The 24,641-nt window shown below is 35.8% G+C and overlaps 1 protein-coding gene across 5 annotated transcripts in view; it reads right to left on the bottom strand.

Moving 5' to 3' along the window:
* RALGAPA1 (Ral GTPase activating protein catalytic subunit alpha 1) overlaps nt 1-24,641 on the bottom strand; it is a 130,218-nt gene that overhangs the window by 21,630 nt on the left and 83,947 nt on the right. For all 5 annotated transcript variants that reach the window (XM_066322101.1, XM_066322102.1, XM_066322103.1 and 2 more), the window contains 3 exons: nt 24,014-24,169; nt 13,476-13,634; nt 11,406-11,533 (listed from right to left, as the gene is read on the bottom strand). In XM_066322101.1, the coding sequence (XP_066178198.1) occupies nt 11,406-11,533; nt 13,476-13,634; nt 24,014-24,169 (443 nt within the window). The remainder of the gene's footprint in view (nt 1-11,405; nt 11,534-13,475; nt 13,635-24,013; nt 24,170-24,641) is intronic.

Raw genomic sequence — 24,641 nt, 5'->3', positions numbered from 1 at the left:
GTCATTTAAGACAGTGTCAGAGTATCTATGATAAACAGCACATTGGCTTAAACTAATGCACTATATGCCTCTAGGGAATGACAGACTCAGAGACTGGGTTTTAACATCAGAATCTATCCATTAATCTTGACTTAAATATAATCTACTGTGCAGTAAGAGGAAAAATGGGCATTCAATGAATTTTCTGTTTGAAATATAGCAGGAGCATACTAATACAAACACATAGAAGAAAGTATCAGTTTCAGTACCATTTATAGTGTAGTGTTGGTTCTACAAACCCTGAACTGCATTTTAGCATGAAGTTAAAAAGTCTGATCAAAGGGCCAGCAGGGTGGGAAGGATGAATACCTCAGCACTATAACTTTGGCTGGGTGCTTATAAGAATAATGACAGTATTTAAAAAATACTGCACTCATCCATGATACAGGTTATGGACATGAAAACAAAATAGTGAAGAAAACAATGAATTAAACAGCCCATATGCAGGCAGAATTCCCACTCCAACGTACAGGGAGGATTTATCTTACTAATGTATCCAAGATGGGAATCAATGAATCTATAAGGTACGTTGTGCTAATTGTTTTGAAGCCCATTACAGCTGCCACTGCTTCAGGCTGTCTCTGGAGTGCTGGAGCTGCTCCTGTGGTCAGACAGAAATGCTCACCTGGCACTGGGGGTTTGCAGCAGGGGAGGTGCAGGGCCACCAGCCACAGGATTGAAGTTCATTAAAGCTGTTGTGCCAAACCCACCAACCAAAGAAGGTAAGGTGTGGGTTGAAAGTGATGTCCGCAACAAATGTGAAATGCTACAGGCCAGAGAGGAACTGCAACCCCACAAATGTTGGGAGAAGGATTCATCCTCATTCTGACATCTGGCATGACATCAGTTTTAACTCAAGTAACTAAGGTTGAGAGGTGTAAAGAATACAGAAGCAAAACTAGTTCTCTGCTCTTTGGTATTAGCATGAATGCTTAAGCTCACTGTTTTCATAGATTCAAGTATTTATATTTCTACTTTAAATATCTTCTCTGCATATATAGACATATTAAATGATAAGAAAAACAGCAAATGTGTTTTAATTAAGAAATTACAAACTGCAAAATTACACAAATAAAAATTATATTAATATTAAATACTGACCAGTAAAAAGACTACACATGCAGAAGCATTCATTTGTCACTCCACACTACCAGTAACATAGGAAACTTCTCTAATGAGAAATTCTGTCCTTAATTCCAATCTGTACTTCAATGAACTTTACAACTACCTTTTAAAAATTTTATAGTTGATGAGAATGTCTTCTCTTTACCTTGGGTTGCTGCAGTACCAGTAGCAGATAATCTACTTATAAGCCTCTTTGGAGGGCAGTAAAGTCAATTTCAAGAACGACTTTAAAAACTCAACGTCTGGCTTCTATTTCAATGAAGAAAACAAATATGAATTTTCAATTATTTTGCTCTTTTTATATTTAGAACAGCAATTAGCAAAGCAGCCCCTTTGCCCTCCTCCCTAATGCTGTCAAGCTGTTGACAACAGTCTGCAGCACTACAATGGTACTATTGTGAACGCAGCCTGGGCTTCCTTCCCACAGAGAGTTAAGTGGGCAGTTCCTGCTGCCCATGATTGGTGTCCAGTGAAACAATACTTAAGAGCCAGGTTTTATCAGTTCCACGCCAAAGAAGTGAAGCCAGGGAACCCAAGCCTTCATATCATGCTGAACCATATGCCAACCCTGCTGGCCCCTAAGGTTTATCACTAGGAATCAGGATCCATCCTGTCCCCTGTGAAATTTCACTTCACATACCTTCTGTGAAATGCATGGCTTTGCTGAAAACTGACCTTTTTCCACAATTGGCATGAACAGATGGATGGTAACTATGGTTTAGCAAGCTGAAATTAAACGATTTTCTAATAGCATGCATTCTTCTGTGTTTGGGAGGAGAAGCATTCAGAAGGAGATGGATGCATTTGTGACCCACCGATTTATTCAGGTGCAGTTAATCAGCAATTAAACTATTTTCTCCATGTCTAGAAAGTATATTGAGATTAATTTGATTGGCCAGGCTATGATTAGGACTCACGTCCTTCGGACTGCCATATGGTAACTCCAATTACTGTAACACTAACTTTTAATCCTTGCTCTATGTTAGCTTCTGCCATTTTTCTACTATGTGGTACATACAGAATAAACTATAATATTTTTGTTATGATTTTGACCCTGGGGAATATTTTTACATGAAGCACATTCCATCTCCAGCTTGCTATTTCCACATACTGCCAGGTATTACATAAAAGCCCTTTTTCAGTAACAGAAATACAGACCTGTAGGAGGACAAAGCCAACCAATGTGCTTGTTTCTATTAATCTTTTTTTTTTTCTTTCTTTTTTTTTTTTTTTTTTTTGGTACCTATGATCTTCTAATCCCTCTGTTGGCACTGGAAAGCATGCCCCAACTGTTTTGATTACCATATGCAGAATGATGCAGAAACAGTTTGCCAATAACTTATTCAACTCACCCAAAAACATCACTCTATCTCACAACCATTATGGTTTTGCCAGTTTTGGTTGTTATAAATAATCTCCTACATTTCCCACCAATTTAAATGTCAGAATCAAACATACGGAATGCCACAATTTATTTTTATATATACATGGTTTTTTCATGTTTTAACATACAAACCTTGTAAGTTGTTTGCACATCCATAATTTGTTATGAGGATGAATTTATGAAAAGGATTAAATCAATACATAATGCTGGTTTTTTTTCAATGTAAAAGCAGGGCTTAAATATTTAAAAACATTTCTTTCTTTACATCTTAGAAATGTCATAAAAAATTGCTTAATCTTCCAGGCTTTTATTCACAGACTTCTGAGAGCTATCAAAGAAATCTCTATGAATTTTAACACCTTAAGGGGGCAAGAGTCTTAACATTTTAACAAAGGGCTTTTGTTACCCAAAATGTTTAATTAATTAATAAGGTTAAGTAGGTATTAACAAAAAACCTGTCACTCTGTGTTACACACAAGGCAATCAACTCTGTGTAACACTGGATTACTTTATCTTTTTCATTCCAGTTTAAGGACTTGTAGCCTTCTCCCTGCAAATTTTTTAAAGGGATTTATAGACTTCAAAACCACATTATATAATGAAAGAGTGATTCCACTACTAACTTTCTCAGATTACAACATACAAAAATGTCCTCCCTTAAAAATATATTTATTTTTAAACATATAAGAAGAAAAATTCCCTTCCCTCAAGGGATCTGTACTGACATATCCAGACTCAGAAGTTCTAGGAGGCTGATAATGCAGGTCACTGCTTTCAGGATAGCTCACTGCCCTCCTTCTGTTCTAAAACAGAATGCCACTGGCATAAGCCTACTCATATTTTATTGAGAAATCAGCAGAACCAATATCTCAACTTCAGATGGGTAAATTATATTTATGAAAGAATATAGAAGTAAAATAATCTAGAATATATTTTTTTCAAACACTACAAAAAGATTTGAGTCTTCCCATAAGTGTCTACTACATCAACAGAGCACTCATGTCCTTATGAGCACAATTAATAGTAGAAAACTACATTACTACAGTCAATCAGTTTTGCTAACTTGATATTTTGTGTTTTTACCACTTTCAAGAGAGTCTCACGCATTTCATTAGGGAAGGGTAGCTAATAAATAAAGCTGTACTGCTGACCGAAATATGTTGTAGATATCTTGTGATAACAACAGCATGATTAAACACATGGGCTTAAACTGTACCCCTTTAACATGTGCTTCAGGCCAGGCAGTTTCACTTCAATGCCTGCAAAGATCTTTTCTGGAAACTACACTAGGACACATTGGGAAGTAAGGTGGTAATTTGTGACAGCCAACACAGCAAATCATGCACAAATTTGGTGGCTTTCTACAACAGTGTTACAGCACTGGTACATGAGACAAGAGCAGCTGATGTCATCTACCTGGATCTGTGCAAAGCAGCTGACACTGCAACCTGATTTCCTTGTCTCTAAATTTAAGAGAACATGGATGGATGGACCACTTGGTGGATCAGGAATTGTCTGGATGATCACACTCAAAGAGTTGTGATCAACAAGACAATGTCATAGTTCAACTTATTCCTCACGTTAAAAAAACATAAAAATCAAGAGAAATATTGTGAAATTATGTTCACTACATGAAAATGCAGCAAACACAGCAGCTTGGCATAAACGTGTGCATTTCTCCAGCAGTTATTTGAAGTGTTTATATGACAAACACCAAGGCAAGAGTTTAAAAGCCCATCACAAATGTTGGCTCAATCAAGTTGTCTCTAATGGCTAAAATCAAAGGCATTTAAAGTGATGCTTTGGAATTATTCATTGTAAAACAATCCTATTCTTTCAACAGGTAACTAATAAATGATGGCTGAGAACAGGCTTGCACTACCTCTGAGGTCCAATTGTTACTCAGGACACTGCCTACTTTTGCTCCCTGGTGTTGCATTTTTACTCTAATTGCATGATCAAGCCAATAAATTGGACTCAGGGGACAAAAAAACCCCACAAAAGTACCTACCCTGACAAAACCAGAGGTTTCAAGAAAATGCACTTCAAACAGAACTGTGGCAAGACGAGACAAGCAAAGGAGAGGTATCAAGGCTTGAAAGATAGTCATTAATACTGACAGATTACTGTAATTCTGGCTGTCAAGGTGATCGATTTAAGCAGCATATGCCAATCAATACTCTTCTCATTTACTGAGCAGCATGAGATATATAGTTAGGCAAGATGTCCCTAAGACAGGATTTCAAACCATACTTAACGAACATAAATAGCACAATTTATGCTTTGGAATCTTAGCTCTTTTTTCATTTAGCCTTTTTTTTTTTTTTTTAAATTGGGCAAACTTCAACATGATGTTTTTTCATACAGAAGTAATTTTAGATTACTCTGCCATTGTGCCAATTCCTTTACATATGATATTTCAAACTGTACTCATTTTCTGTATAATGTATTAAAACATTAATCTTGAACATGAGCATTCTTAAATGCAGCAGTTATTTAAGTACTGTGCATTTTGCTTTTTTGACATTAGTGGTTTGTCATTCTGAGCACTTCAGCCATTTATGGCCATACAAGTAACCTGCTATTACATCTTCTGGTATTTTCCCAGCAATTTTCTTTACAACAGCCTCTTTTTATTCAAAAATACTTGTGAAATCACAGGAAAATACATTAATTTGATGTATTACTTCAGAGGAATAGCAGAGTAAAGATAAAGATATAGCTATTACAGTCATTGCATACCTACAAGGAGACATACACACACAAACACACCTCTATAGAGATATATGGAGATACAAGACTTTCCTCTTACATTTAGGTTTCTTATAATGGGCAGAGATTAGAAATCACATGATTCCCTAAAACCAAAACACCCGAACAGTCCATTAAAACAATCATTTACTTCTACATATGTTGGAAATCTTCCATTTTTCATGTTACATTGTTGTAGGCAGACATTTAATTAATGCCTGCACATTACTCACATGTATAGTTATTAAAATACCAAATAAGTTATCAGCAGAACTAGGATCTGGAAGAATACGCAGAGCAATTCAAAGTACAGGAAAGACTGAACATCATATTCTGTACCTTATGAGTCTAGCTTGAACTAGGAAAACAATTTTCACTGCTAGACAGTAAAACAGATTTCAGAAATAACTGTATTTTCTCCTGGAAAAAACAGCAGGGGTCATATGACAAACTCACCCATGTTTCTTACTTGAAATCATATCAGATAAGGCCTCAACAGTAGACATCGGGGATGGAATAAACATTCACTGAAATTCTGAAATTTGTTATTATTTGTATTAAGTATAAAAACTAGTTTTAAAAAAGTCTATCAAGCATTATTTTTAATGTTGGTATCTTCCCACCTGTGATGACAGAAAAAAAAAAAAAAAGAGTAACAGGTACGTTAAAACCTTATTAAATGTCTTGTATCAAAAATGTATTGCCAGAAATACAGCAAACTTTCTAGAAAATGGCAGATGAAAAAAAAAATTCTAAACCAGAAAATATTAGAAGAGCAATCTTAATTTCATGCATTTTTCCTTTCACTATACCAAAACTATGGGAGTGAGCATCCCTTATGCCTCTCCCCTTTGACACACAGTTGTCATTGATGCAGTACCACTCCATTCACTTTTTCCCTTGGAGATGCTCATGCAGCTCTAAGATAGAAAACTTTCTGGAGAAAAGGAAACTGGTACTGCCAAAATCAGTGCTATCCAGTTTTAACTTCTAAGTTTCTGAACTAGTGAGAAATCTTCAAAACCTCCACAAGTTAGTTTGAACATTCAAATACGACAAATATTCTTAATTAAAAGTGAAACAAATGTAGCCAGAAATCTGAAGAATACCCTTTGCTCACTGTATGTCATTAATAAAGAACACTTTCTTCACTTTTCCAGGGCCTGCAATTCTATCTTGAGGCAGGAGATGGTCAAGCAAGAACAATAAACAGCAACATTACTACTTCTAATAAAACCCTTTCTTGGGGCAGTTGAGTATCACCTCAAGAAAAAAAAAAAAAAAGCTTTTTTTGAGCCATCAGTTTCTAATACAGAGCAAACTTTTAACAAATCAGTCATAGACATTACTTTATTCATAAATTAATTACTGATTTGTCAGACACCATATGGGGTTAATACCTTCCCTTTTCTCTAGAAGACAACTGCCAAAAAATTAGCTACAGTACATCAAGTACCAACTGATTAGTCATACAATATCAAGAAAGTTAGGAGGAAAATTAGGAGGAAAGTTAGGAGGTAAAAATTTCAGTTTTGACAACAAATATGAATTTATCCAATCATTCAGATTAAGGTTTACTCTGTAACATTTTTAGATGGAATAATTAAAGCAGCATTATTTTTTTCTATTTAAATGAGTTGATTTCATGTGACCAAAAGAAAATCTCCAAAAAGAAATGCAATTTCTTTCCACTAGGTCAAAGACTTTGCAGATTATTAGAATGATGTGAAAATTATGCTGTGATGAATAAGGATAAAACAGTCATCAATATTCCAGGTATTCTAAAATATCTATAAATTTCAGATTTAAAAGATCTTAAAGAGAACTTCTTACTGTGAGTTTAGCTTCTTACTGTGTGTTTTAGGTAGCATCTGTAATAGCGGAATACTATGTAAGACAGAAAGTGACTGAAATGCACTACCTGAAGTGTAGGTAGTTTGGAATAATTGTCAACACTCCAGAATTTGTGTACAATGAAAAAAGTGACACTAAATTTTTCACAATTGTGATTTCACTCCTACAAGGTTTCTAGTATTTGTCCTGCTTTGTTGCAATAATTGTAAAAACATCACTGAAGGTGATGTAGGCCTACTATGCCTACTACTTCCTGGCATCTGCCTGACATTTGCTCTTTATTCAGGAAATTAAAATAAAATTTTATATGAAGCCACAATTTCTATTGTTCCAAATACTTACTATTGGTCATTTCCCACACATGGTCGATTCTGAATTCAGAATGTGAAAAAGTGCTTGGTCTGAAAAATGAGCCATGAATAAGACTCTTCATATCATGAATTTCAGCGCAATTTACTAAGGATAGAGTATTTAACAATCCCTAAATATTTGCCTTCTTATTCTACATCACAGTGATAACAATTGTTCTCAACGTTTAGTCGCATTATTACACCTGCATTTACAAGTGTTAGAAGTTTCATTACCAAGACACCACAAGTATTTTGAGTTTGTCACTTCCTTCTGTGTGCATGAATGCCATCTCCTCCTGAGGGGGTGCTGATACAAGAGAGCCAGGCAACAAAAAATATTGGGGGACCAGAGAATCCTTGAAGGAGAAACTAAAGCAAATTCTGCACACCAATGCAAAAGCTCTGCCCAAAATAGCCATATTCTCTTCAGACAGCTACAAGCAATGAGTGTGTCAAGAATAAAATAAAGCAGGACACCTGCCATGCATGATTAATGTTTGCTGATAAACTTAGTAAATTTTTAATTTTAGAACATGACAATATGGAAACACAGTATTCTGAGAAAAGAATAAAACCACAGAGCAGATAAAACCTTTAAAAATCATCAACCAAATGAAATCTGTAAATTGTTCTGCTCTCTAAGTATCCTATCAGAAATGTCAAAATAATGTCAGAAAGAGGAAGGTGATTGACAGAATATGTCAGCCTCAGAAAGCTACTTCACACCCTACAACACATACTCAAAGTTGGAGAAGACTGTAAGAGGGAGATGACCAGAATTTCTGGTATCCATGCAACCATTATGACAGCATTCACACATACTACCACTGCCACACCGTGATTAACAGCCCTGCCCATTACGGAAAAAGTTGCAATCAGGTTACGTGAAAAGGACTGAATATCCCTGCTGATTACAAATGACAGCTGATTTTTTTCAGTCAGGTCTGCACTTAGGAAATGCACTGTCTCGGAGGGTAGATAAGCTCTCCATGGGAGTAGGAGGGCCAAACTCGGCCAATTTTTCCCCATCCCACACACAAGCAAATCAAGAGTCTTAGTTTAATTAAGAGTTTACAGTCATCTATCACCACCAAGATCTACAATGTGATGTTACAAATATTCTTCAAAAATGGATAAGCACAGGCATACATATATATCTTTAACTCCCTAGTAAGTCAAAAAGCACCAAGTATTACACAGCACCAGAAAACAAACCACACACCTGCAGGCAGAGAGACATCTGTACGCTCATTCTGGCTTTGAAATGAACTATTTCTGCTGGTCTACTACTGTAAAAAGAGGGGCTAATACAGAAATGTAGTGCCTGACACCTGTTTTGTTCGACAAATCTCAAGTACTCTTGTGCCCTCGACATCCACATTCTACTGGGTATCTATTAACCATCCTCCAAATTCCTAATGAACCAGCACTGCTCAGTATATTAGAGAATCCTAAGTAAATGAAGATCAGTTTCAAGAACATCACTTCAGCATTCTCTTTCACTGACACTGGTTACTGGTCCTGGACTTGAGGGAATCCTTGGTCATCAGCTTCACTTTTCCATTTTGTGTACTTTCTGAAAAATAGCTTTTTTTCCTTTTCCCTCCCTCTTCAAATGTATTGTTTTCACCACTCTGAGCCCTTTTTTTCTTTGCTCCAGCAATATTCCAACACAAGGAAAGGCCACCTTGATTAGTGAATCCTGTCTGTCTTCCACAAGAGACATTAATTCCAGTAGTGTCTCCAGAAAAACTACTTAACCACAGACTGTAAAATATGCCTGCTCCCCACACCTTTAAGTCCACTACAAATTAGAAGCCAGAAGTGAACTGCTGCAGCCATAGTTAAAATATCCCAGAGGAAAAAAAGCAGGGGACAATAAAGACAGTCCTTGATGGCTTCAACTCCCCATTATCACAGGAATATAATTAGATTCAACTATCAAATGTTCCTAGATAACAGACCATGCCCATGTTACAGGAAATGTCCACCACTCTTAGTTAGCCATTCTTGTATGAGGGAAATTCCTTCTTGACCTCAAGTCTGGCCATGAGTTAAATGCCAAAAGCATGTCCATGACGTTTTTAATAAAGAGGTTTTTATATCACTGAGACTTAAGCCAGACTTTGAATTTTAGCATTTTTTGCTGTTCTCCACTGACACAACTGACTCCATCAAAACCTAATTTAAGCCAGGAAAGTTTGTTGAGTTTTTTTCTAATTTCACACCAAGCAAACAGCTGTTACAGAACTTCCCACAACCCCATTTTAATTTTTAAATTATTATACCGAACAGTAAATATAAGATACTCCAAGCCAGATGGAAAAAGAATTCCACTGATGAACTTAACAAAGCCACCCTTTACTATGAGTGCCCAGTCAACTGGTACTTCATAAGCTTACCAAGTGATGACATGAAACCCATCAACCAATGCTATCTAAAATCAAATACACATAATGCTTTCCACTCATCATGCTAACCATCCTAGGAGACTTAGCAGCATTTCAATGGAGGCCACGTTATATCAAAAATGACATGCTGATGAAATTTGATGCATATTAACAAGTACAATTTAGAGAACTGAATTAAAAATGCAGTGCACAACTCCATGGAACTGGCCAATTCCTAGACACTGAGCTGGCAAACTATGTGTAAGCAACACAATAGACCTTTCATATTCTGTGAAGTTTAAACACACATGTCTGTGGGGTTTTTTTGGTACTGGAAGTTTACTATCTCAAAGCAAATTGTTTCCCAATTGCTCATCACTATACATCAATATAATGCTCTAAACCATCACTTTTGATGGTTGATGATGATGATAATACATTTTAAATTCTTTGACTAAGCTACTTGAGTAATGACAGAAAGATCGGACCTTTCCAAACATGAAAATACAATGAATCAACATGTGTCATCTACAGAAATGGCACAAACATCACTTAATGTGATCACATAAAACACATTCATCATTCATCTGCAAATCCATTTCATCATATCTAATCCAAAACTCTCTAAGTATTAACAGTCAGCCATAAAAAAACCAGTACTTTAGCAACAATCTATCACATGACAAGTACTAGTATTTACAGCTTGCTTAGAAATTAAGCATCTAATTATTTTGGATTAAAATTTAAACGTATTTTTCAATTTATGAAATTCAAAAATTTCTTGTTGATTTAATTAACAGGTTGATTTTATCCTGTTGATTTAACTAACAGAACTCAGTCTTAAGTAAGGAAAGGGGTATAAGTGACTGACTTACCTTATGTTTTTTAATTTATGGTTGATATATCTATTCTTCCAAGAGCATCCCCTCCAGAACATACAATTTTGGTTCCAACAACAACAGAAAAGAGGCAGCCTTTTCTGACATATTTACAAAGACACTGACATGTTTTTGACATCAACCTTCTATTCTGAGCTGAATAACAAAATCTGTATGACACAAGTTTAATAAACTTCTCACCTTGAAGGAAAGCAGCATTCTTGGAACTAGAAAATAAAACTAAGTCGCACTAATACTGGATAAATACTTAATATGAAAGAAAGAAAGAAAGATTATTAACATCTATTAGCATCATGATACTGCAATTTTAGAAAGACTACTCACAAAATGGTCACTAAAATAATTTTGTTAACAAAAAATGACAAGGCCATGCTACAAAACATTAGAAACAGACAATTTTTCATCACTTGATCTATTCTTTATTTAATTAAAAAAGGTGATCTTCATCTGAATGCTCTTCTATGGGTTTAAGTTCCCTAAAGGCACCATCGCCATTAAAAAATATATATCCCTATATTAATCTGAAAAAAAGAAAAAAAAAATCATGAATATCATATCTGCAGAAGTGCAAGGGAATGTATATGCCTTGGAAAGCATTTGAGTGAAAGGATACAAGTTTTGGTATAAAGGGATTAATGATTTCAATGCACGGCTTGCATTTATAGCTGTTGCACGAACCATAATAGGCAGAATTTTTCCATTCACAATAGCACCATCAAAGAGTGGACCAAAAAACGGAACCTAAATAAAAAATTAAGAAGTTCAACATAAAGCAAGACAAGATCGTAGCTATAACAATTAGCAATCAACATTAACAATAGAGCACTCAAATATATGTCTCTTTTCCTCCTCATTGCTAGATAATCAAACCAGTTATTGTGTTGCAAGTCAGACCTTTTCTCTTGTGGAAATATACAGCCATGTAACTGCTTGATATCCTTGGCAACAGATAACACAGCATTTGAAAAAAAAAAATTAAGCAACTATTTGAATATTATGTCTCATCAAAGATCATTTACAACATTTGCTGCAAAAATCCTAGGAACAGTCATGCATATGATGTTCATGAGGTTGATAGGCTAGATGATAATATTATAGACGGTAAGAAGCAAAAGAAATAATTACTAAAATTTTAAAATACTTTTTATCATGCCTCTAGTAATTAACATGTTTATAAGGACCAACCCAGTGTGAAAGTGTCATACAGTTACTGGTGCATTGACCCTCAACTTCTGTTTTCTTTTTTTTTTTTCTTCTATTCTTCCTTTCTACATTATCTAAAAAGAAGACTGTAAGCCCTTTACAGACGGAATCTGTGGTGAAAGTTTTGAGTTTTGCCTCTTTGTAAGCTAATAGTAAAACCTTAGTTGTGTGATCAGTAGAACACCTCAATATTTAGAATAGCTGGCCTGCAAAAGGTGAACAGAACAGCCAGATCTTATGTTTTGGCATTACATTCCTCTCTAATCAATCATCATTTTGCAATTAAAAGAAAACAAACAAAACCAAGCATTCAGTATTAAGTATCTTCATTTCCTGTACATGTGAATAAAGTTCCGAAGCTGCTGACATAAGGCAGGAGAAGAGCAGCAAAATCTGTGCATCAGCTCAGCAAAGGGAGCAGAGTGTACACTGAATATTCTTCCTGCTTAGAGGAAACAAATGATGCAGAAGAATTTCAGATCCCTGTATTATTTTTGCCATTAGTCATTTACTGTAGTTTTGACAACACTGAAATCTGATGGAAGGCACTTTTTTCCCATACTAGGACTTCTTTTTGGACTAACAACAACCCCTGTTTTCAGCAGTTTTTGCTTCCCTTCTTAACCTGCATGCTCCCAAATAATACAACTATTTGTATCTAAAGTAGCAAAAGAAAGAATATACTTATTAGTTAAAAAATATAAGTAATCCAACATTAACAAGACTGATTATTATTTAATGCCTATCAATAGATAGAGGCAATCATCATAATGAAGTAATCCTATTTCTGTCATACCTCATTTATTAATATGAGAAGATATTAATATTTTTAATAAAGTACAGAAATTCATGGCAAGTGACATCACACACAGAAATTACATAGTAGAAAAACTCATGACTACTTCTACTCAGTCAGTTTAGTGTTCACAACCCTAAACCACTGTTTTAAGTACAGGGCCAGCACTGACATTTGAGGAACAGCCATTAAAAAAAATGTGTGTTCTCATGCCTAAGGGCTGAATGGTTTTGCTTTATTGAATTCATCTCCAAATTCTTGTGTGGAGTTAGGAAGAAAGTAAAAAAATAGGTTTGAGAGGAAAAAAGGGGAATATGACATGGATGGAGGAAGTTGGAACAGGCCATTATTCAACTACCTCGGTTATGTATCAAATTTGATAAAAAATTTGACAAGTTTACTGTAATATTTAAATTATTACGAAGAATATTCTAGCTTTGTTTCCAGATGATGTTGCTAGCAGATATGCTTTACAGCACCAAGCCTTTGCAATTTCAGGTGACTTATTTTACTATGCACTGTACTCACTGAGCTCTTCCTCTTCCCTCCTACCACCACTGCAACTGTCCATGCTTAAGACATCACCTTTTTGGATCAATCTTTTATAGCAAAACCTCAAGTTCCAAACAAAACTCAGTTCATGTTAAACACATGAAGGAAACACAAAAGAAAACAAACCCTTACCTCAGGTTTTTTCATGATCTGGATACTGAACATATGGTTTTTCATGGGATAGATAACTATAAGGACATCACCAAATTCTGTTGGAATTATTCCTCTTCGATAATCTCGAGTATGTTCTGACCAGACAATGTGTACTTCATCATTCCCTAAATGTCTTAGCTGGAAAATCAAGGATAAAACGGCATCAGTTTGAATATTCTTAATGAATATTCTATAGCCATACACCTATATTAAATGTACATACTTAAAAAGACAAATCCACTAAAAACATGTGAAGAAAAACGAGTAAAATAACCAAATGACACAACACTTCTTTTACAATTTCAGTGTATTAGTTGACAGCACTGGTTTGTGCTATGTATTTTTATACATCGGTGTTAATTTCTATTTAAATCAACAGATACATGAATATCTGGAATATCTATTTCCTACTGGAAGCTAAAATTCTGTTGATATTATCTCAAGAATGCAGAGTGGTTCAACTTGATTTACCAAAATGTGCTCAAGATTGCCATCACTGAACAGCAGAAAATTACTAAATTCTGTATGAACTTCTAAAGTATGTGAACGGAGATCTGTTTCAAAGTTACGTATCTGAGAAGCTCCAAACCTCAGTTTGGAATTCTAGCCAAATTCCAAACTGCCTACTACAAACAAAAAGCTTTTAAAGGAGAATAGCTACTTCATTCTCCATAGATCGCAGAATAACTAAGATAAATGCTAATTTTCCATGAAACCTGGATACCTTTGTAAAAATAACACCTTGCTCCCCTACAAACTACAAAATGGTTCTGGATCTGGCTCAGAATGGCTGAATGGGTTCCTCCAAATCTATGCTGTATCCTCAGATGTCATCATATAATGAGATTAAGGAACTCTTTGAACACTCTGGAATTATCTGCACTGAAGAACCAAAACACTCCTTCTGATAAACATTATCGTCTGATAATAAATGTTCATATCATGTAGCAAGGCTTTATGTATACTGATCAAATACATTCAGATTATTAAAAGTGAGATTCTTTCCAGTAAGAGCTATTTCTGAAAATTCAAACTGGACTATCTTTTTTATCTCCTAGTGCATCACCAGTAACTGACAATTACCTTCACCCTCATTTTCAGCTTGTTTCCACAGCTTTAGGTAGGTGGAATTTGTAAAACAATCCCCTTGATGTTATTCAAAGGACTGCACTGTGAACTGCTGTTAACATGTAACACACAAATACCATTCTGAGCACGTACAAGAAACTATTCTATATAAAAAACCCAACAATTTTCCATTGCACTTTCAGAGCACAAGTGCACTTTAAATAAAAGCAAAACACGTGCACAGTCTTGAGAAATTTAATTGCAATTTTTCACTTGTTTGTTTTACAAAACCTTCTGTAATACCTATGTCTTATCTGAAGGCCTACACCAGTTCTCAGTAGCAGACTCAAAAAAAAGAGAAAAAGATGCTGTCTCTGCTCTTCTCTGGTAGCTTTAAATTCTATCAGACTGAAGAACAGGGTGCTATTCCTATTAAAAAAAGGATTTAGTTTAGTGTTGGACTGGGCAAAGGACAGGGGGCTTCAATACTCTATCTCTCTGATGCTCAACAAGTAATTTGTTTTGTCTGGAGCAGACTGTATGTACACCTACTCTAAAATGGCTTTAGTGCCTTTGAAACCAGCAGTTCTCCCCACTTCTGTAGATGGCTGAATTATTTTTAACAATGCTTACTTAGGGACATTCCTGCACCAACACTTAAACCCAACCCAGCAAAAGAATTGGTTATATCAACATTCACTACACTGAGCTTTATTTTACTGCATTAGAATAAAGCCAGACAGCAACCTGAATGGCTGATGTGCAACAAACAGCAGCTGAAGGATCCTTGGATAACAGTTAACTATGACAAACATCATAAAAGATAATAAATTGCAAAACTGACCTTCTCCTACCTTAGAATCATAGAATCATTTAGGCTGGAAAAGACCTTCAAGATCATCAAAATCATCTGTTCACCTACCACTGCCAAGTCCATCACTAATTCATGTCACTAAGCACCATATCTATGTATCTTTTAAGTAGCTTTAGGGATGACAACACCACCACTTCCCTGGGTAACCTGCTCCAATGCTTGACAACTCCTTCTGTTAAGAAGTTTTTCCTAATATCCAGTCTAAACTGCCTGTAGTGTAACTTGAGGCCATTTCCTTGTCCTGTCTTTGTTACTTGGGAGACAAGACCGACCTCTGCATCCCCACAACCTCTTTTCATGTAGTTGTAGAAAGCAATAAAGTCAATAAGAGCAGTAAGAGAGCGACAAGAAGCACACTTGTTTTTTCTTTCCTGGCTATAGCTTGGAGGACTTGATAAGATAAACTCCAAAATACACAACAAAAAAATCCCCTTCAACCCCCCAAAATCACTAGAAAAGCAGCTTCTTCTTACCTTTTAGTTTTGCAGCAAAACATTAATTAAAGAAACCATGCACTGTGGTATCAGAATAGCCCCATCCACTGATTGTCACCAGGGCAGAGTTCTATCTCTTAAGTTTACACAAGGGTCAGCTTCATTTCAGTCTCCTCTAGCATCGCTGTCTAATAAATCATTATCCTTGGCCTCCTCTCCTTTGGCCACAGTTAACTAACTTCTCTCTTCAGGCATGAGATAATTTTTAAAATGGATCACAAACATGATCCAAGGGGGGAAAATATATGCCAGGTTTTTGTTTTAAATTCAGTTCATTTCATTGTACTGGTCTCAAACAGCCCAAGAAAACAACTTGTTGGCACCTTTTTTTGAAGTGTGACAGGAGTGGAAAGCAGGGTTGTCACATCTTAAACTGGCTGTATCACCAGAGAAATCAGGGAGGAATTGCACCTCAGATTAAAAAAAAAATAATAACCCATTTTGCTTCCTTAGCAAAATGACAGTCAAACTAGCTGTTGAAATATGACAATGATAAGGTATCAGGGACTGACAGGCTTGCACTTAGAATTAAGTGAAAAGCTCAGGGAAAATGAGGCTGCCCAGCCAAAGAGAAAGCATGAAGCAAATCAGTTTGGACAAGAAGTGTTGTGGAATGTAAAAAACCCACATGGTCCTAGATTGAGGGGTGGCCATCTGGAACACTGACTGAACCCACTGAACCAACTGCCAAAAAGCAGAACTGGGGCCAATACACCATCACTGTACTGCACCATTCATAATTCAGCAATATTGAACTATTTACTAAAAGAATTTTTCCTGACTCCTTACTTTGCCAACTTTGCACTCAGAGACAACAAACTCACAGACTGTTAGAAACAAGTGATGGTGACAATATACATGCCAGTTTTAAAATCCAAAACATATAGAGAATTTAGATACTGCAGCTTCTTGAGGGCATCACTGCATTTCATTTATCAAAGGTTGTCCCTGTGTACCTGTTACTGATACCTGCAGTAAGTCAGACAGGACACAAGCTCTTGCACTTCTGTGAAAGCCACTCAGATGGAGCACCACCAGTGATGCATGCTTTCCCATTAGACTGATACAGATTTTGCTGTGATAAAAGTGTACTGTGTAGTTATTTCAGCAGGATTACAGACAAGGGACACATATTTTTGGATGCCAAGCGTACAGAAGCCATCGGCGACTTTTCTTTCCAATTTCAAAGTTTGCTTAATACTCATATATAGATCTGTGTGTGAGAAAACATTCCAGGCTATAAAAGCATAAACAACTTCAGAGGAAAAGGAAAATTATTCAGATTATTTCAGAGTTCCAAGTCCTGTCATATATGTTTCACCTTATGATTACTATCAAGAACGATCTGGCAATGACACAGTTTGGGTAAAATGCAGAATGGCATCTCTGTTACATGTAGTGGATTAAGAATGAAAATCAGAGGATGAAAGTAGGTGGATGATGGTACAAAGTATGAATGGTAGTATATAACAAAAAGAGAAGTACTCAGGATCAAAACCTTGTTTCTATTATAGGTAGTCACATGACTGACAAAAATAATAAGACAAGAAAACAAGGTTGCACGTTGCTGATTTTATATTTATGTCTGGAGAATAACTAAGTTCTGGGTAAGTAATTTTGTTCTTTTTACTAGTTTAGATCAGAAGAAGCTCTGACACTACTAACACAGTGCTCCTTATTGCCTCTTTCAGACGTCCTTGCCTTGGTCAGCAAGAAAAGTTTCCTTTCAGCAAGAAAGCTGAAGAAAGCTCAAATGGTCGTAACTTGACTCATCACAACATTTTGTTCATGGAAGAGATCTGATACCTGGCATTGACTTGAAAAGCTTTCCTGGCTTATTTCATCTGCTAGGTTTTGCATAAAACTTTTAGAAAGAAGAATTTCAGATTTCTTCTCAATTTTTCATTTGAGGACCTTGAAATTCAGCAGTACTAAACAACCAAGATCTGCAAGCACAGCAAACATTTTGAGAATCCATCATTCACTGTAATTATTACACCACAGGAGAACGAGAGCCTGATCTCTTTCAACTTTAATCTGGATCCTTTATTTTTTTTGTATTGAATTGGAAGTGTCCCAGAGTTCAGTGCCCTGGACACAAGTAGAAGAAAGATACAGAGCTACAACTACCTTTGCTCATTAAAACCTTAAGGACAGACAAAAACATGATTTCCCAAGAAGGTGTGGTCCCAGTGTTATCTAACAGAATGGGATTTGGTGCACACAGAATGAACAGATGTCGAGACTGAATTCTGTGTTAATAGTTATTCAAAACTCACTACCAGTTGTCTTCACACTTATTTCCTGACCTTGTTTTCCTGAATTTACAACTTCTTATGTGCATACATCACAGTAAGCCTAACAAAGTGCAAATCAGTACCAGAGACATAAGTCACTGCAATATAAATAATAAAAAGTCATAAAATAATGTTCTACTTTGAGCAACTGGTGATACACTGGAAACACCTGGAACTATAGGCTACACACCAGTATTCTAACACTCTAAATGCAGATCAAACTGCCCTAGAGAGTTCATTATCTAAGCATAAGACATGACACAAAATGGAGATGGACAAATGCAGAGAAGGTGTTTTACAAATGTAAAAAGCTGTTAAAGACTAGAAAAATTTTGTTTATACCAGCATTCTTCAAGAATGAAAGTGTCAAGACCAGAGAAAGGAAGGTTCAGCAATCAAAAACAACAGTTTATGATACAGAGAATGAATTTCAACAGTGTGTATGGAAAGGTTATGTTGGAAGAAATGTTAGGTGAGAAAAAGAAGAGTCATAAGCACGGAGTGAATGTAAGAATCCAGAAAGTGGACCAAATTAAGGATGATTTCAGGCTATGGGCACAAGTGACAGGCACAATGGTCTTGTTATCTGTGGTGATCCGGAAAGGTGGCAATGAGAAAGAGATTAAGAGCTCTGTTTTAGCCATTTTAAACCTGAGCTGTCGGGAAGACAGCCCTGAGGAGATAAAAGAGACAAACAGATTTTTTTTTTAGGCTTGCTTTGAAACTCTACTCCATTAAAACAAATATATAAAAATGACCGACTGTTAGGTTACCTGAAATTTCAAATTTAACTCAAAATACTTTAAAATATTCTTACTCTATAACCATCATCATGTGTCAGCTCTCCTAATACATTTATGTTAACTGAATACAAAAGAAATGTGAAATAAATATAACCAGGAGGGATGATCAAATCTAATTTTGATACATTAGTGTCATATGCTGTACATGTTACAATAGCAGCCAGACTTTAAACTAAGCTGCAGGCTATACTGAAATTTCCAAATGGCAGATTGTTCTAAGTGATACCAAGTATAATTGAAGTAATAAACGATAGTAAAAGCAAAGCACACTGTCAGGAAGAATTTAAGTATTTACTTTTTAAAATTAAATGAGTTACGTTTGGAAAGGCAAGACAAGTGAAATAATGCAGGGCTCAATTTACAGAAAATTCCTTTTATTTATCTGCTACATTAACCCTTGAACTCTTGCCAAAATTACTGTAATTTCTAATACCCACTTACCTAAAGGAGGGAGAAAAAAACCTATTATATTTTCTTCTGATAGAACAGCTAGCCTCAACTTTTTTCTTCTTCAAAAATGGAAGTGTTTATTACAAAGAGAATAAAAGGAGTAGAGACATATGAAGTAGTGGCTTTATGCAGCTACTTTTGTCCATTTAATGTTGACAGCACTACTGTCTACAGTGCATGCCATGCACCTCCTAGATGAATCTTTCACAAAACTTTGTCTCAATAACTATGGTGTGTTTGGTTTTGTTGGTTTGGTTTTTTAGCAACATGCATATCTAATTGTGACTTTAAAAGATACTGATAATTTACATCTATAAACCTTCAAATTCCCAATACATTTTAGCAACACAATAAAAAAGACTGTAAGTACTGGGAGCTGTAACAATTTCATGTGGTTAGGATCATGTCATTCACAACTTGGAATTGTGTAATCCACCAAAAGCTCAGGATGAATTAGTGTTCTCATCACTAACAACGTTACTACTTTTTATTTACATACAGTGTGTAACATACTATATATTTTACATATAGTATAAAATTCTCCATTACTATGCCTTCACTCCTTTAGGAAGTTCCTCCTAAGGAAAGAGGAACTAGACACGTGATAATTATTTATGTGCCTCTACAACCTTTCTCATTCTGTGAACTCAGTCTTCACATTATTTAGTCCTCATATTCTCTGCAATCTTGTTTTTGTAAGAACAAGATTGTTTTCTCTACCCTTTAATTGTAAGAAAACCAGAATGGATTGCATTATCAGCATTAAACCTTTCATTTTCTATTTGCAAATTAAATAGTTATTTTATGTATGTATTTCAATCTTAAGTTCCTTTACACAATCAGAAGTTTTTCATCAGTTCTTGAATTCATGTCTTTTTTTATTCTTGTTCATATCTGCAGAAACAAATGCTTTAGAGTTATCAAGAAACTTAGAAGTTTAATTTACTACTCTCTAAGACTGATGGAAAATCGGTTTTAAAATGGCTTAGCCCCTGAAACAGCAGAATCTTGATTTTACAGTGGCTCAACTGGCAGGAAGAAGTTTTGGTTTAATTTAATTTAATTTCCATTTATAAGATGAACCTATCATGTACCTCTAGGCACATTTACAATATAAAAAACAGCAGCCATTTGAAGCCAACTACTGCAAGTTTGCTTGTTCTTCTCCCATTGAATAAAACAGACAAGAAATCACAGGAAAGACCTGTAGAGGAGCTCAAATCTCAACTTTTCTCTGAAGGTCATGAAGAGTACATGCACTCAGAACAATTAGTACTGTTGGCACTCACGTGGCTCTCAAATAATTTTGGTAGTGTGTGTAAGCTGATTTCATAAAACACAATCCTTTTGTTGGTATGTTCAGTCCAAGCAGCATGAGTAGTTGCACAAACAGTAAATGAATTAAGACTCTTTTCCTACTCATGTCTCCTGATAGCACTTGCTGGTTTATCCCAAGATGTCAACTTCAGCTGATGTTTCCCTCAAATTTAGGATGAATTTCTTAACATCTCTCTTAGCCGCTGGGACCTTGATATCTAATGCTTCTTCCCACAAAGTCTTTACTTGCTAAGTAGGAGCACTACAAGTCTCACCTACTCTGTCTCCTTCACTTAGCCTATCATCATTAAACACACACAAAATGAACAGCTTTTAAACATGTCTCTATTAGATTTGATTGGAATGGGCCAAAAACTGTTAGGGAAAGGAAAGGAAGAGGGACAGAAAGAGAGGCACACAAGCCTCTGTTCTTGGGAAAATGTGCTTAAAAAGAACAAAATCAACACACTGAGGATGAACAGAAAAGAAAGCCACAGAGAAATAAAGCAGCTTGATTAAACAGTCAAACAGTAGTTGAGCCACAAATATAATCTCAATCTCTTGATACACTCTACATATCCATACAGACTTCAAATATTCCAAATTACTGATGAGTGAGATTGTTGGTAAAGCAGGAGAGAAACAGGCCTGGGGCAAGCTGGAATTATTAAGAAGCCCAGCTGACACAATTTTACAAGCTGAGTCACAGGAAGCCTGGACCAGCACTGAACTTTGCCTGGAGAGAACATGTTATGGAGGGCATTTTGTGGTGGTGTTTTCCTCCCTACCCCCTTGGCCTGCACTATCATTTTGGAAATGCTCATTAGGCGTTGGCCTTAACAAACAGCATCTGGGCAAAGCTCCTCTTGAGTGTATTAGAAACACTGTCTGGCCCCAGGAACTTGTGCTATCTAACGAGCTCCTGTATTTTAATGAACAACCTTGGAAACTTGCTTTTCTTGCACAAATAACAGCCCAAGTAGAACTGGTAATTGAAGTTGTAATCAAACTTGCAAAGAAAGTTACCAACCCAAATTGTGGACAGAATGGAAAATTACTATGACTAAATTCAACTCTCCTGCAGCCCTATAAACATTAGTTGAAAGTGAAACCCTTTGAGCTCTCCTGGACCCCGAGTCAGCTACAGCCAGCAATATCCCTCTGAGTGGGATAAACTCTCAAGTTTGCTGTACTCAGAGGATCACTGTCAAATGCCACTAATGGAGCCTGGGCTGATACTGCTTCTGCTCAAAGATCAACCCCTTCACTTGCTGAGAAGATGCAAAGGCATCCAACATGAGTAGCTCACTGAACTTGAGAATTGTTTACAGGTGTATACCTTGTACATACTCCTTTAGATCTTGCTCTCAGATTAAGTACTTTAGATTTGTAAGTTAGGCCTATAAGTGAATTACTGTTATGCTACAGTAAATTCTATAGAAACTTTTGTTAAATTGTTTAAATTAAGTTATCATGTTAAGTGCTGTTAAATTTACATGCTGGTAAAACATTTAAGCCTAAACTGTCATTCAAGTCTGGGGCTAAGCTTGGCAAGTGGATCCACTCTGAACCTTGTGACTCATTAGGAGGATCTTCCTCACTGCTTTTTATCATTACCCTTTCCCATCCTTACCCCTTTTTCATCCCCAGCCCCCACACAGATCATACTTGGCTGATTTTAGTTTTAGATAGATTGCTTGATCGTATGTTTTAGTCTGACTTTTCTCTGTGTGCTTTAAGCATCCAGTAGGCAGTAGACTGAACCTTGCCAATGAACTGTGTCACACCTTTATTTGAATATTAAGCCTGCTTTTGTCAATACCTGGTCATTCTTTGGGGTACCTAAAACATCATTCATGACATGCTCCTAGAAACAGACATGAGATCTTGCCTCTGTGTTCTGCTGAAGTCCACAGCACTTTCAAATTATTTACTATTAATTATTTTTTACTGTGACCTGTCTTCCCCCTTCTCAATATTTTGCAATGATCTAATTCAAACAGATTATAAACAAACTTCATAGGGTTAATTACAAGCTGTGTTTTATAAAACCAGGTTTTTATTTAAAAAAGAAGCCAGTCATCTTAAAGAGCCCCCCACATTGTTCTATACTAAAACAGTAGCAACAATCTAATTTTAAAATGAGTTATTTTTTGCTATTCATCGCTTCTATAAATCATTTAACAACCTTAGTATTACCCTGACTCTACTTCAAGAAATAAAGAACAGAAAGGATGCAGCATCATAGGCACACAGGCAAAAGCATTTTTAATTAAAAAACCCCACCCCAACCAAACCAACCTGAGATGGAACAGTGAAAAGTCAGAATTCATAGTTAGTCTATAATAAGAACAATAATATTTTTCTTCAAGTTGAACACAAAGAAAAAGAAGTCATTAATAATTGAAGCTTGCCAGAGGCATGGCTATTTCTCTCTTTACTAACTGTCTACCATCTAATTTAATTACAAGTATTAAAGTCCATGCTGAGGTCAACCAGCTTCAGTTCCTCCAATATTACACTTCAACCAGTGCTCATTAACGTGTCTAGTGAATGGATTAGCACATCTGAAGACATATGTATGCAGGATGGGGGGACAGTCTGAGGATAGCTAATTGTTCATTTATAATAGGACACATGTTCAAGACTGTAACTTATTATCACTAATGTGGAATTTATTAAATTCTAAAGAAAAAAATACCAATACAGAAATATTTTTTCTTAATGTGGCTATAAGAGATCATATCACCTTTGAGAATCTGCGCCTCCTCCAGAACAAAACACCTTATATACAATAAACACTGTCTTCATATTTTTAACCTTTTTTTTTTAAAGGGAAAATTATGTTATTAACCTGCACATGACCCTTAGGTAAATAATCTCAGAAAATACTCACCCTGTATTTCTTAATTGGCATCTAAGGTTTCAAAAGTACTAAGATATCATTCAGATGTAATGCTTCTTCTTCTACACCATTACTTTACTGGACTTTTCCCCACTTCACATATGTTCTTGCCAACAATGACAATGATGGTAAAAATCACCAGTACGGTAAAATTAGAAACTGGCAGAGAATATACCAACTTAGCAGACAAAGATGGTCTGATATTTTATGGTGTTTTGTTGGATTTTTTTTATAAAGTTACTGGATTTTTTTTTACTCTAATTTTTAGGTTTATTACCAAGAGAACACTGTTTATTCAGAGAGATCTACCTTTTTTGTTAAAGAATCATCTGAATCAGAAGGCATTCTTGTTGATACATGGAACATTACTTCCACTGTTGAGGTAGCAAAATATGGAGTGGTCAATCCAGTGCTTTTGTTTTTTTGCAGTCCTCCCATAAAGCCACAATGGTTTGTGAGATTTACCTAGAAATAAAGACCAGAAAACTTTACAAGAAAAAAATTATCAGGTAATAAATACTCTTTATACTTTAAAATGCACTTTCAACTGAACTTTAAAAGTGAAGATCCTTTTCTCAATAGTATAGTTACACTTCATTTCTAAAAGAGCTCAGACTTGCTGACTAGACTGGAAATCAACTGCATGCCCTAGCATTCCAAATTCCATGGTCACAACAGAAGCTACTGGAAAGATGAGATTAGAAGAAAGGAAAGACTGTGTAAATAACATTGACTGGATTATTCCCTGATCATTTGACTGGAGTCACCTACATGTGCTTTCTGAATTTTTTAAAATTCCCTGACACTACATCAACCTTGACCTGAGCTCTGGAAAAACTCTGTGTAACAGCCGGGGAATTTATTACCTTCCATATATATTTTTGAGAAATTTTCATTCTCTGAATATTAAAAAAAAAAAAAAAAAATCACAGGAAAC

This window comes from Sylvia atricapilla, chromosome 6, assembly GCF_009819655.1.
Source record: "Sylvia atricapilla isolate bSylAtr1 chromosome 6, bSylAtr1.pri, whole genome shotgun sequence".
In the NCBI taxonomy this organism is placed as follows: Eukaryota; Metazoa; Chordata; class Aves; order Passeriformes; family Sylviidae; genus Sylvia; species Sylvia atricapilla.
The sequence above is the reverse complement of the archived record's forward strand: the minus strand, read 5'-3'. Positions and strand labels throughout refer to the sequence as shown.